We start from the raw sequence: 13,687 nt of genomic DNA, 5'->3' as shown, positions 1-13,687 counted from the left end.
GCCACTTGCAAGGTAAGTGCTTTACCCACTGTGCTCTCTCTCCTGCCCCTGTCCTCTGATTCTGTATTAAAATTCTTTTGCGAGCTCTAGGCACTATGTGCACAGAGATCAACAGGATATTCAGACTTGGTCTCTTTCCTCTAAGTCAGCTACTCTTTTTTTCTTTTGAAGTAAATAGATTTTATTTGGAGGGTTTTTGAAGTTGTGGAGGAAGAGAGAGTAACACGCTCAAATGTGGGCTTCTCCAAGGGCAGAGAGAGCCCCTACACACATCCTAGCATTAGACACAAAAGCATGAAAGCACACATCTCAAGAGGGAGATGCGGGCAATACATGTATGGGGTCACGTGGGTGCAAGCAGCACATGGGCTTGGGCAGCATATGCGCCAAAGATCAGCTACTCTTGTCCTCCACCCCGACCCTTGATCTCTCTGCCTGGGCGCCAACATTCCAGCTGGCCAGACCTCTAACGCATGGTCTCTGCTGCTTTCCATCTGGACCAAAGACAACACTGATGTTCCTTAGAATCCACCTCTGAGCAAATCCAGCACTGGAGAATCCACCCATTCCCATACAAACTCTTCTCAAATACCATCATCTTTGTGATTCCCCATTAATGCAATGTGGGGAACCTCATGAAAATGCTACCGATTGTCTTGGGAATGTGTTCTGAGACTGACCTTCTTTTGGGCAGCTATGTGCCATGGTATCTGGCCTGTCCGGCAGCAAAGGCAACAGGTCATTGTTTGGTCCCCAATGAGGTCATTATCATCTGCTCATCTTCGTGGCCGATTTCCCCGCTCCAAATCCAGCCCAGAGCCTGGAGCTCAGTGGCCACCCAACACAACCGTGAAACTGAATTACAATTTAAGAAATAACTCTAGGGGCTAGATTACTACAGTGAGGAAGGCACTTGCGTGTGGCTGACCTGGGCTTGATTCTATGCACGCCATATGGTTCCCCAAGCCCTCCAGGAGTGATTCCTGAGAACGGAGCCAGAAGCCCGCCCAGGTAAGGCCCAAAACCAAATAAACGGAAATTACTCCCTACCTCCCCACATACTATCAGCTACTTGTTGCAAAACCCTATGCAGACATTTCTGGGAAACTATTTTGGGAACACCATTATTTCAGGAGGGGAGCTCTGGCTGCTAGCAGTGAGAGGGAGAGGACCTCCCTTCCCCTCCTAATCATTTACTTGGCCATTGGTGGGATTAGACAATAGCAATTATCCCCACAAGGTCTATTCCCAGAATTCAAAGTTATTGGGGGAGAAAATGCAATTGTGCTTGATCCAATCATTAAAAAGACACACAAAAACCCACAAGAGTTGTGAATTTCAAGCTGTCTTTCAGACTTGATGAAAAGGGAAACAAACTCTAGTATTAGCTCCAAATTGTGCTGACAACACACTTCCGGGTGTCTTTGTCCGCCTCTAGGCACTCTTCAGAATTTTTCCACAATTCCTATTGATCCCCGCCTGGTTCTCATGCCAACATTTATGCTTCAGAGAGCAGCTCTTGGAGGAGTGGGGAACTTATCTGCCTGGTTGGAGGCCCAGGGGCTGAGGGGCAGAGAAGTCCTGGGCCCCACCTTGCCCTGGGGAGGCCATGCCTTGGTCCACACCCTCGGTTGGGTCTCTGTTTCTCAGCTGCACCTCCACCTCCACCTCCACCAGGGAGCCAGGGACCTGCATAAACCACACCCAGCTCTCATCAGCCCATGTAGCCCACCGACGTGGGCCCAATCATTTACTATCTTGGAAATGTGAAGTCCAATGAAAGGAAAGCCTTAATGAAATGAATCATCTGTAGGTAAAAGGATAAAATCCATACTCAGACAAAGGAATATTACTTGGTGACAAAGAGGAGTGAAGTACTGATGCATGTTATATTATAAGAACCCTGGAAACAGCATGCTCTAAAAATGTGGCCACTCACGAAAGAACAGATATTGTATGGTTCCTCTACATGAACCACTCAGACTAGGCAAACAGAGAAATGCAAAACAGATTAATGGTGGCTGAGGCTGGTGGGGAAGCAGAGTAGGGGGAGATGGCGAGTGATTTACTAATGAGTTTGAGGTTTCCTTTTGGGACCTATGGTACTGGTGGAGTGGGTATGGGGGATGGGTCTACGAACTGCCAGGGATCAACTGGGGTCTTACATAAGCAATCTCCCTGAGCTATCTTCCTGGACCCAATTAAAAGTATTTCTAGCAACTCGTATTCATAATAACCAGGTATTGGAAACAAATCAATGACAGTAGAATGGGGAGATACGTTTGAAAAAAAAAGAACTAAAGGTCACGATGTAATTATGAGAGGGAACCAAACAAGATAACATTATAGTATAATACACAACTCTGAAGCAGACAGTAATAAAAAGTGATAGGAATGAGTAGAGCATCTCCTTGACCAGAGGGGCTGTGGGGACTTTCTGGGTCATGGATGTGCTGTCTGATCTGCAACACGGTTACAGAAATGGATCCATATGCAAAATTTACTGAGCTGAACACTTAGGATATGTGCATGAAAGTACATATATATATATGTGTGTGTGTAATATATATATATATATATATATATATATATATATATGAGAAGAGACTTAAGTTTATAATCAGGGTTTTAATCCTTACTGTCAGACCCAAGGAAGGTCTCTGCCCACCTCATGGTCTGTCTCTCCATCTTGAGATCTTGAACCAGATGGTTTCAAGGAATCCAACAGGCACTGACCGTCTGAAGGTTCTGTGAATTCACACGCCTATTTGTCACTGAGTTTTCTGGGAAAATTGGCAAGCGCTTACCACCAATGCACAGTGAAGGGAAGGGGGCTGAGTGCTGTGGGCTCTGCTTTGTTTCCAAGGAAGGAAAGGTCTTTGGAAAGTGGGTGGGAATGTGCAACCGCTAGGAGGGAATGTCAGTTTCCATATGAATCATCTTGTGCATCCCCAGCAGCTTGGTCTGGGAATAGATACTAACTCGCTCTTCCCTGGCAGGAACCAGGAACCAGGCTTGCTACTAACACTTCAGATTCCTGAAAGAACCAGCAGCATCCCCAGAAGCCTTTTAGAAGAGAAAAAGAAAGGAAGGAAAGAAAGAAAGAAAGAAAGAAAGAAAGAAAGAAAGAAAGAAAGAAAGGAAGGAAGGAAGGGAGGGAGAGAGACAGAGAAAAGAAGAAAAGGAAAGAGAGAGAAAAAGGGAAAGAAGAGAAAAGAGAAATCAGCATAGGAACCAAGCTGCCAGTGCTGAGAAGTGGGGTGCTAACTCTTTGTACTGAGAAAGGTCCAAAGGAGGGCGCCGGCTCACGTGGCTGCTGGCGCCAGGGCTGGGACAGGCACCCAAGGCGCCTAACTTCAAGTTTTCTTTTTACAACAACCTGCTACTATATTTTCTAGAGAAATAAATTATGCTCTGTGCTGGTGGGAAGCCTTTTAAACAAAAAGAGAAAGAAAACGGCACGATGCATCTTAATTAGGAGTGGCTTGGGAAACAAATCACTGGGGAGAGGAGGGTGCGGGGAGCACCAGCTATGGAGCGGCTGGAGTGTGGCTGGTGAACAGGGAGAGTGAACAGCCCCCAGCAGTCTGAGAGAGAGAGATGAGGGCTTTGCTTGGATAAGCACTCCACAGGAACTGCAGGGCTTCAGAAAGCGGCTGAAGAACCGTGGGTGTGTTCCCAGGAGACCAGGAGAGACCATAATCTCTCACCAGCAACCGAGGCTTCCGCTCACTGCTCTCAAGTGAGGGTCGATACTTAAATCTCATTACCCTCCTGGTGCTGAGGGCCAGGCTGCCAGCAATTGGAGACTTGAATCCAGTTCCTCTGTGCGCTGACCAGCTCCGGCTTCTGGATGGAACAGCATGGGGCTTCTGGGAAGACTTGCTCACTGTCTAGCCAAGAATTTGCAACATTACCACTTGCAAGACCGATGACTCTTTCTGAACACAGACTCAAAGTGTGGGTCAGAATGTGTGCCATACCTGCCCAAATCAGTGAGTGACGATGCCTGACATTGATTTCCAAGGACTGTAGACACTTTGGTGTTATGTTTTCACAGAAAAAAAAAAGCCTAAGTTCAAAAAAGTGTATGTGATATTTTCAATCATATAAGTTACCATGTTTTGTTACCTAATAAAATGGGAAAGGGAAAGAATGCGTATGCATGTGAGGGGAAAAAATTCTCCTTCCATAAGAACTTACTATGTGCTGGGCCCTGCGTGGGATTAGCTCTGCACCCTGATTCCATTTTGCAGGTGAGTAAAATGAGGTTCAGAGAACTTGGTGACTTGCCTAATTTCAGCCAGCTGCTAAATGTTGAAGATTTGAACCCAGGTTTATCTCTGCACTCAAGATTACTGCCTCTCAGAAATAAAGTCAGAGATTGGTGAAGACCACATGGAGTCTGGGGAGGCGGCTGGTTTCACGGTTTCACAAACTGTTTCTCTGGCACAGTGAGCAGTGCACAGGCAGCCATACTAAGAAAGTAACGCTCTCTGACGCCCACAAAAAGGGGTGTGTGTATGTGTGTGTGTGTGTGTGTGTGTGTGTGTGAGAGAGAGAGAGAGAGAGAGAGAGAGAGAGAGAGAGAGAGGACATTTTGCAGAGGACCCTCCTAAGTCAAACACCAAAAAGCAATTGTAAAAATGACACCTTGGGGCCAGGATTTACTCCCTCTTCAACACCACATTTGCTCCCTTTACAAGGCAAAGATGATTTTTCTCTCTGCCAAGGCCAAACATTCCTTGCCTGTGATCTGAAAATCATGCTGTGTTCATTTTGCCTCTTAACTCACCCAAGGCCATAAATCATTCCTCGAAATGGGGATGTGGTTGGCAGTTCTATTGGGGATTCACAAGGCAGAGGCAGAATCCAATTTGGGACTCTCCTGGGCCTCCTAGGCCAACTTTGGAGCAGGATGTTGCTTTTGGCCCCACCAGCACCACTCCCTAGAAAAGACGCCCAAGGACCAAACCTGCTGACTCAGCAGAACAGCTGCGCCTCCTCGGTCAGTCTGCTGCTTGGAAATGCACCCTGTGACAGAGGAGGTCAGTGACTGAAGAGGATGAGAAGAACAAAGCACCGCAGGGCCCAGCCCTCCTCCAGCCAATGCTGGGACCAAGGGCTAACCAGAAAACAGGGCGACTGCAGGGGGCAACGCATCTACTCTGCATTATTTACTGAGAGTCAACTATGTGCCAGATGCTGTTTCTTTCCTGGAAATATCATTATTCTCACACCTATTTTGCAGCAAATACACTGGCAGCAACTTGCAGCTAATGTACGCACATGGGTAGGGCCAGCACCAGGCGAGGTACACCATCAATCGGATCGAATCCTCACAACTTGGGGTTCTGTTATCATCACACAGACGGAAATACTGGGGAGCAGAGAGGAGCCTGCCCAAGGTCACATAACTAGGAAGTGGCAGGCCAAGAGATCAAACTCCGGCTGGTCTGATTCTCAGACCCCTCCGTTCAATGCAGAGGGCCCAAGACCTAGCTGGCAGTGACATGCTTTTTAAGTTATCAGGCAGGGATTGAAAAACGAAACATAAAAATCTTCCTCTGCTGGGAGAAAAAAGGAAATCTTAGAGTTTTTTCCTAAACCCTGAATATTGAGCTGAGGTTCAACAACAATGCAAGACATAAGACTGCAGGCCGGGCCTGAAACACGTAGCTCCCTAAGAGTGGGGAAGTAGAGGGTGCACACCACCTCCAAGCTGAGACCAGGCCTCTGCCCACTCACTTTCCCCAGCCACCTGTGTGGTCACTGCGTAGAGAATTTCTCTTTCCTGGGGGGTGCCCTGGCATCAACTGTAGGCTTGCATTTCAGGCCATCTGGCCTTGGACAATCTCGGAGTGAACAGTGCAATGTACTCGGGCCTCCCGTCTTGGGTCAAGAATCAGTCCTGCCATGAATGAACTGCTCCTCCTTGGGCAAGTCCCATTTCCCTCAGAGCTCTGTTTCTCCAACTCTAGGACGTGAGGGTCAGGCCAGCCTTCAACAGGCCTCCCTGGTGGCGGCATGCCTGAATTCTGTGCCCTAGCACTGACTCCCTCATGCCAGCACAGGATGAAGCTATACTCATCACTCAGAATTCTTGGAAGGATTAATTTTAAAATGCTTCAAGGTTGGTTGGAACCAAAAGCAAGGTGTTACCACTTAACCAAAACCCTTACACTGGCAGGGGAGCAGCTCACTCCATGACCTTGAGCCTGAAGCTCCCCCAGCCCTTTCCCTGTGAAAGTCCACTGTGAGCTGCTTAAAGGAACCGGTAACAGGCAGGCACCCTGCTTACTAGTGGGCCGTCCACTCTAATCTCTGGTATGGGCTCCTGAGGACTCGGGGTCCAAGGCAGGAAGATTGAAGACCAGGAAATCCTTGGACCCATGATGTGGGCCTCTGAGTCCAGGGTCCCTGATCCTGGGGCACATGCCAGACAAGGTAGGATACGCACTCGGTGTCCTAAGGATCATACATCCTCCTAACAGATGAGCTTGAAGAATACTTCCTACATGTCAGGCATGAACAGAAACCCTTCTTGCATATGAACTCATTTAGGGTTTTTTTTTCCCTTTGGGGGGGGGGATTGTCTTACCCCAATGATGCTCAGGGTTTACTTCTGGCTCTGCACTCAAAAATTACTCCTGGTGGTAGTCAGGGACTATATAGGATGACAGGGATTAAAGAAGGCCCCATGCAAGGCAAACACTCTACCTGATGTACTATTTCTCCAGCCCCATGATGCCACTTAGTTGTTAGGGTCTTTTGTTTGTTTTTTGGACCACACTCAGCAATGCTTCTCAGGTGTTACTCCTGGTTTTGCACTCAGGAATCACTCCTGGTGGTGCTCAGGGGACAATATGGGAAGCTTGGGATTGAATCCAAGTCAGCCACAAGGAAGGCAAGGTCCCTACCTACTGTATCTCTCCAGCCTCTCACATTGTTCTTAAACCTGTCATGTGGAGGGCCTGGAGAAAGAGTACAGGTGTGAAGACGCTTAAATGGCCTGTGATCAGGCCCTAGTTCAATCTCCAGCACCGCATCATTTCCCTAATAACCCCCAAGCAAAAGTGGCCCCTGAGCACTACTGGCTATATACAGCTCCAAACCCCCAACCCTTACAAAAAAAAAAAAAGATGGTATGACAAACAGCTTGATTCAGATAAGTTTGCCTCAATTTGTCTTCACAAACAGCATGGCTTTGAAGTGCCTCATAGAGTCACCCAAGAACCTTCCTCCAGGCTCTGAGGACACCTCTCAGCCGTCCCCCTCTGAGTGTGTTACCATAAACCTTTCTATCAGGCACCCCATTGGTGGGAATAAGAATCATAGCTATCATCTATTGAGCAGGTGGTGTCAGGCTGGTTCAGTCAGGGGCTGATGTTCTCAGCTCCACTTACAGAAAACTCAAACTTCGAGAGAAACTACTTGCCCAAGGTCACAACCTTCAGAAAGTAGAGTGAATCTGGGGAGATTGCTGAAAGGGCTGAGGCACAATGCTTTGCACCAGGAACCTTGGGTTTAATTCCTGCCATTGTTTTATCCCTTAAAAGCCACTGGAAAAATTCCAGATATGGTTCAAAAAAAGTGGGGGGACCCCATACATCTGCTGGGTCAGAGACAGGTCAGTGGACCGAGTACATACTTAACAGATAGGAAATCCAGGTTCAATTCCTAGCATCACATGGTTCCAAGAGCACAGAGTCACGCTCCCAAGCACTGCCAAGGGTGATCCCCAAACAAAAACAGCAGTAGTCTGAATTTGAGCCCTGTCCATCACCCCGAGCCAGTGAAACAGTAAAGGACCATTCATGTGACTGCTAGGATCACCTTCTGGTCATCTCCTTCACTCAGAGTCCAGAAGCCAGAGGGGCCCCGGGAAGGGCTGCCAGTGTATATCTTGGCAAAGCTAGTGGGATTCCGCTGTGCCGCTGACCTCTGTGTCCTGAGCAGTCAGCACCAGGCATGGCATCCACAAACACTTGAGTGGATAAATATCTCAACCAAGACCAGTTCTCCCTGTCCAGTGTGTGTGTGGGGGGGGAGGGGCGGGGGAGCCCTGGACCTCTTCCTCTCCCAAGAGCCAGCCTCCCACTGTGTTCCTTTGTTGACTGCAGAAGGCTCTGCTTCACTGCCAGGACTGTATCAGCACTGCGAGATGGGTACCCAGGGCCCTCCGAGACTGTTCTGGGGAGACAGACAACTCAAGGGACCTGATAACCTCCCCCATGGGTTCACCCAGGGAGCAGCCAACCACATTCATTATAGAGAAAATCACCAGTGGCAGGAATTAAACCCAAGGTCACACTCCTAGGTATGTGACCCTTGGCGTGCTCGTGTTTGTTCTCCCAGTGGGCCTAGTGAGAAGGGCCCAGAGAGGCCCAGCACCCCAGACTTGATCACACAGAGAGCTCCGGACAGATGAACAGGGTGATGAGGTGCCCAGGGCTTCTGGGTATAAGTTTCTTTCTGCCACTCTTATCTCCCAGGATCAGTGGATAACGGCTGAGATTGACAGAGCAGGTCCTGAATTTTACAGAGCGGACTGACTGGCTTTATTCCTCCCAGCAGCGCCTGTTTCCCTGTGGATGCTCTGAGCAATCGCTATGGCTGAACCCTGCCGATTTAGAAGTCATCCTCCCCCTAAACTCCAACTTCCTGAATATCTGCAAACTGGATAGGAGGGAGGAAACTTCCTTGCCCAAGTCTCTCATCTATACTAGTAGCCAAAGTCCCAACGACCTGGCTAAGAGTCATACCAGGAAGCTGTTCCAGGGCAGATAGTGTGTGTTGTAGGTAGGAAAGGCGGCAGGCTCCTACACGGGGATCCACATGGTTCACATTCGAGGTTAAAGAAGCATCTGCTTCCCTCCCTTCTGCCTCAGGAATCATCTCCAGGAATTTATCCCAAGACAACATTTCATGCACGAAGATGATCGCTGAGGCATCATTTTTAATAGTGAAAACTTGGAAACGACCCTTGTCTAACGTGAAATGGCTAAATGAACCACAGCACAGTCATGCAATGATTGTGACCATTAAAGTGTTTTTATGAAAAAAATTTAAATGAGTTAGGAGAATGCTGATGATGTAACATTAGGTACGGAGAGGAACACAAAATTGTGCATAAAGGGAGAGAAAGCACGCAGAAGAAGAGATGGGAAGGAAATGAGCCAAGATGTCGACAGGCTGTTTATGGAGCAGAATGAGTTTTGGGTTTTGGGTTTTTGGGGCCTCCTTTATACAGCTTTGATGTTTTTTCTGTTCCCCCTTCCCCCAATATTCTCATATTCACCAGAAAAAAAGAAAGTGAACCTCCCCAAATTCACACCACCCCCAGAGCCAAGAAGAGTAAATGATCTGAATTAACTTGACAGGCTGTGCTGCTGATGGCTGAGGGTGAAGAGAGGTCCCGTGTCCCTTTTCTCGTCATGCAAATACATGTGTGCCAATTCTCATGTTGGAGTGGTGGCAGAGAAGGGAGGCACACTCCTTATAAATCTGCCTTTAAGGTTTCTGGGAATTTTCACCTGACTTAATGCTTTACTCCTGGGGGCTGGAGTGATAGTACAGTGGGTAGGGCACTTGCTTTGATGTTGGTTCAATCCCCAGCACCCCATATGGTCCCGAGTACTCCCTGGAGTGATTCCTGAGTGCAGAGCCAGGAGTAAGCCCTGAGCATCACCAGGGTTGGGCCCAAAATAAAAAACCAAAATCCAAACCAATAAACAAATCACTGTCACTGTCACTGTCCTCCCGTTGTTCATCGATTTGCTCGAGCGGGCCCAGTAACGTCTCCATTTTGAGGCTTGTTGTTACTGTGTTTGGCATATCAAATACAAACTTCAGGAACCCGAGTCTGCAAAGGGTGGGGAATTCAGGAGTTGCATGTTGGGCCCTAGCCCCAGAGAGTTCCAATCTTTGGCAGAAGGAGAAGGAAGGAAGCAGGCTACCTCCAAGGTCTTGTCACAGGAACAGGCTGAAGGGGAGGGAGGGAGTGCCCCTTGGAGAGGCTTTTAAATTATTAAATTAGAAATTGGAGGCCTAGCCCCCAGCAGGCACCAGTCACCTCTCAAGCTGAGAGAGGCCTCCTAGGCTCTGGGGGCAGTGACCTGGAGAATGAGAAGGGCAGAGGCAGCAGCTAGCAAAGCTGCAGGTGAACCCGAGCAGTGAACACAGGCCCCCTGAGCCACAACTGCACGGGGACCACTCTATCCTTCAGGTGGCGTATGAGGCCCCAGACGTGCCCAGTGTCGGTAGAAGCATGTTAACTGTCCCCAGGAATAACCGAATTCACAGCAGAGCCATGGCCCGAGGGGGGCATGGTCACCCCACACCTCTGTGTTCCTCAGAGTCCCCATTTCTCTCAGGAAGCAGTCCTCTACCCCTCTCGGGCCTCTCTCTCTTTTGTAAGTCTTTTTCTCTGAGAAATGAATCATACGTCCAGACTGAGAGGCATGCATGGCTGCAGACAAGCCCACAGACCTCCTTCAAAGCTAGAAGGCTCTGACGTCTGAAAAACACCCAAAGAACCCAGACTTGGGAGCCGCCAGGGATGCAGAAAGCAGGGACTCATCTCAGGAAGAGCGAAGCTAAGGAGCAAATGGCCCTGGGCCACCAGGTGGGCAGAGGGGCTCCCTGATGTCCACTCACCGAACATGCTGCCCTCGTAGCCGTCCTTCGTGAGTGGCCGGAGCTCGTTTTTCCCCATTGCATAGCGCTTGTAGTTCTGCCAGGCGAACTGCATCATCTGTAGGAGAACAGGAAGCAGAGCCTGAGTGTGGAGGTCCCCGGGCTACGGCCTGACGACCTGGCTTTGCCTTGTGCCCACAGCAATAAAACACGAATCACATTTAAAAAAGAATCTTCCCATCTGCAGACCACAACTTCCTCTAACCATCACTGTATTCACAGTCAACCCCACACATCAAGAGTCTCTGCATGGATTCCTTAGACACACACACACACACACAAAAGCACAAAGTGAATCTCAACCCTCCTTTGGAGCCAACATGAAGAGCCTCATTTTCCCCCTGCAGTTTTCTCCATTTTGTTCTGGCCAAAAGCAATCCTCTGAAGAGCAGAGATGGACACTCTGAACATTTCCTGGAGCTAGGTCTTGCCAACCGACTCCATTTTATAGGTGAGATGGTCAAAGACATGGGGTAACCTGTCTAATGGCTGTCAACGTGTCCTTGGTCTGGCTCCAAGCCTCAAAAGCTTTCCCTGGAGAGCCACGTTGTGCGTCTCAACTCTTCTAGCACTTGGCTTAACCCACCCTGGCCATCCCAGACTCCCAGCATCCTGGCTGGTCACTATCATTATTTTTGGGGTCTCCTTGGCTCTAATCCCTAAGCCTCTTGAAGTCAGAAGCTACACTTGTCCTGCCTGTTTCCCCCATAGCACCCAGCACAGGCTTAGCCTGTACGGGCATTTATTGAGTTTCTCACCCAGTTCTTGCTACTTTCTACAGTGAAAGAGCAATAACGCTGCTATCTGCATGTCGGGAGCAGCAGGCAAACCCCTGGTCCCCTTACTGTACTTGGCACTGAATCTGAGGTGACAGCAAGGTGCTCTGGCCCCAGCCCTGCTGCTCAGGCCCCTGGGGATCCCTTTATCCTTCCCCTGGCAAGCAGCAGAGGCATGGGGTGGAGGCGGGCACTGGGGCAGGCAGTGGGGGAACAGCTAGAGGACAGGTGGGTGGGAGGAAACTGCAGCCAAAAGAACTCAGGCTTCAGGTCAGAGGCCTGTGTCCTCACCTGACCCCTCACCACCATCTATGTGGCTCTGGCAAGTGACCACCCACCTCTGACCACCTCAGCTGCCAGAGCTCTCAGAGGGGTAGAATAGGACTTGCTTTGCCACAATCAACAAAATCAAACCACAGGGATGCTGACACCAAGGGTCTGGGCTGCGGCCCAAGAACCTGCCTTGTGACAAGTTCCCGTGGTGAGATCTCACAGAATCCCCAGATCCGCTGAGAAGTACAGGCCTATGGGTCACAGTGGAGATCTGACCCCCGGGGCACGTCACTCACATACCTCCCCTCCCCTCCAGCCTCCACTGGCTTTTCTCTTCCTATCTCCCAGCCCACTTCCCAGCCTCCACTGCTCGCTTTCCAAATCTCCCCACCGGCATCTCCACGCTTTCCCAAGGCCAAGAGCAAAGCAGCAACTCTGGTCAGCAACTCCCGCCCAGAGACTCTGCTACAGCCCCAATGCACAGGCCAGGAGGGGAAGAAGCCTGGCAGGTGCGTGGACTAGATGCTCAGTGACACGGCAGAAGAATCTTGTACTGTCTCCTCACCTCGTGCATGGTAAGGCTCTGAGGCAGCATGTGTCAAAGGTGGCTTGGCAGTAAGGCTGGGATCCAGCGTGTTTGAGTCCCAGACCAGCAGAACCCAGCCGCCTGCTGGGTCTGATATGTGGTTTGCCACGTGGCACACATGCAAATGTCATGGTAACGCACGCCAAGCCCTGGGTCTGGGCTGGGAGTCCTGGTTCCATTCCTCTGTTATTTTCTACTTATCTTGAATTGGCAATAACGGAAACTAATTGCCGGGTATGAGTGCTGGAGGGAGACTGGCCTCCTCCCTCAGTCTCTCCTATCTAGGGGGCCCCTCAATTAAGTCAGTGTGAGGGGAGCAGTGAGGGGGTGACAGAGGAGAGCTGCGGGAGGCTGTTAAAACATAAATAGCAGCAGGAAAGCAGGCGTGGAGGTCGAAGGGGGAGGCTGCTCCTTACCCCCAGCCCCTCCTGCAGAGAGAATGAGGAAAGTGGGTGTAGAGGAGTAATTAAGAGAATCATAGGTATCTGCATGTTCTCAAAGGAGCTGTCACTGCAGGGATGTGGAGATGTTTGGAACGTGGCCTGTTCTCAGTCATCAAAATCAATGGTGGGGAGTGAAGGCACAAAGAATCCCCAAGTCACTGAAACAGCCTTCAGAAGGCAACCGGAATGGTTCCCAATGTGCGCGCGCGTGCGCGCGCACACACACACACACACACACACACACACACATCCAAGTACATATACACACACACACACAAGTACACACAGTTCTTCTGCACCTGCATTTCCCCATCTTGGTTCATGAGGGGACTAGCGCATGAGCAGGGGCAAGGAGGTCTCCCACTCAGGTGGGCCCTCTTTGCCTAGTACACCCTAAGAAAGCACCAGCCATGCATCTGTGCCATGCTGGGAAAGCTCTCCTGGCCCTGCCCTGGACTCCCTGCCAACAGATTTCCCTCACTTTCTAGCTAAAGGGGCACGTCTGCAGGAAGCCCTCACCAAGTAAGTCTAGCCTCCACTCTTCCCTTTGGGGTGAGGGATGGAGTGCGAGCGACTGAACCCAGTGCAGTGTTGCAAACATGAGAAGCATGTTTTCTGCCACTGAGCATCTCTGATCCCTTTCCCGGTGCAGGAAGCTCTCCAGCAGTGCTCAGGAGCTACCCCTGGTGACACAGTCCTATTGGTATGGGCCTGGCAGTAACATACTGCCTGGGGGCCACCAGGACTATACCCAGAGTGTTCAGGCAGCCATATGGTGCATGGAATTAAATGTGGGGTCTTATTTGTGCTAAGCATGCGTCTGTCCCCTTGAATGATTTCTTCTGCCTCCTAACCTATATTCTTGATACAAGTCTCTGCAGACCCACTCCAGCTTTTATACTTGATTCTTT

The 13,687-nt window shown here is 49.8% G+C and overlaps 1 protein-coding gene across 1 annotated transcript in view; it reads right to left on the bottom strand.

Annotated features, from left to right (window-relative positions):
• MAN1C1 (mannosidase alpha class 1C member 1) overlaps positions 1 to 13,687 on the bottom strand; it is a 157,435-nt gene that overhangs the window by 85,683 nt on the left and 58,065 nt on the right. The window contains exon 2 of the mRNA XM_056123278.1: positions 10,660 to 10,756. Coding sequence (XP_055979253.1) covers positions 10,660 to 10,756 — 97 coding nt within the window. The remainder of the gene's footprint in view (positions 1 to 10,659; positions 10,757 to 13,687) is intronic.

This window comes from Sorex fumeus, unplaced genomic scaffold (assembly GCF_029834395.1).
Source record: "Sorex fumeus unplaced genomic scaffold, SorFum_2.1 ptg000047l, whole genome shotgun sequence".
Taxonomy (NCBI): Eukaryota; Metazoa; Chordata; class Mammalia; order Eulipotyphla; family Soricidae; genus Sorex; species Sorex fumeus.
Note: the sequence above shows the minus strand (reverse complement) of the source record. Positions and strands in the feature narration are given on the sequence as shown.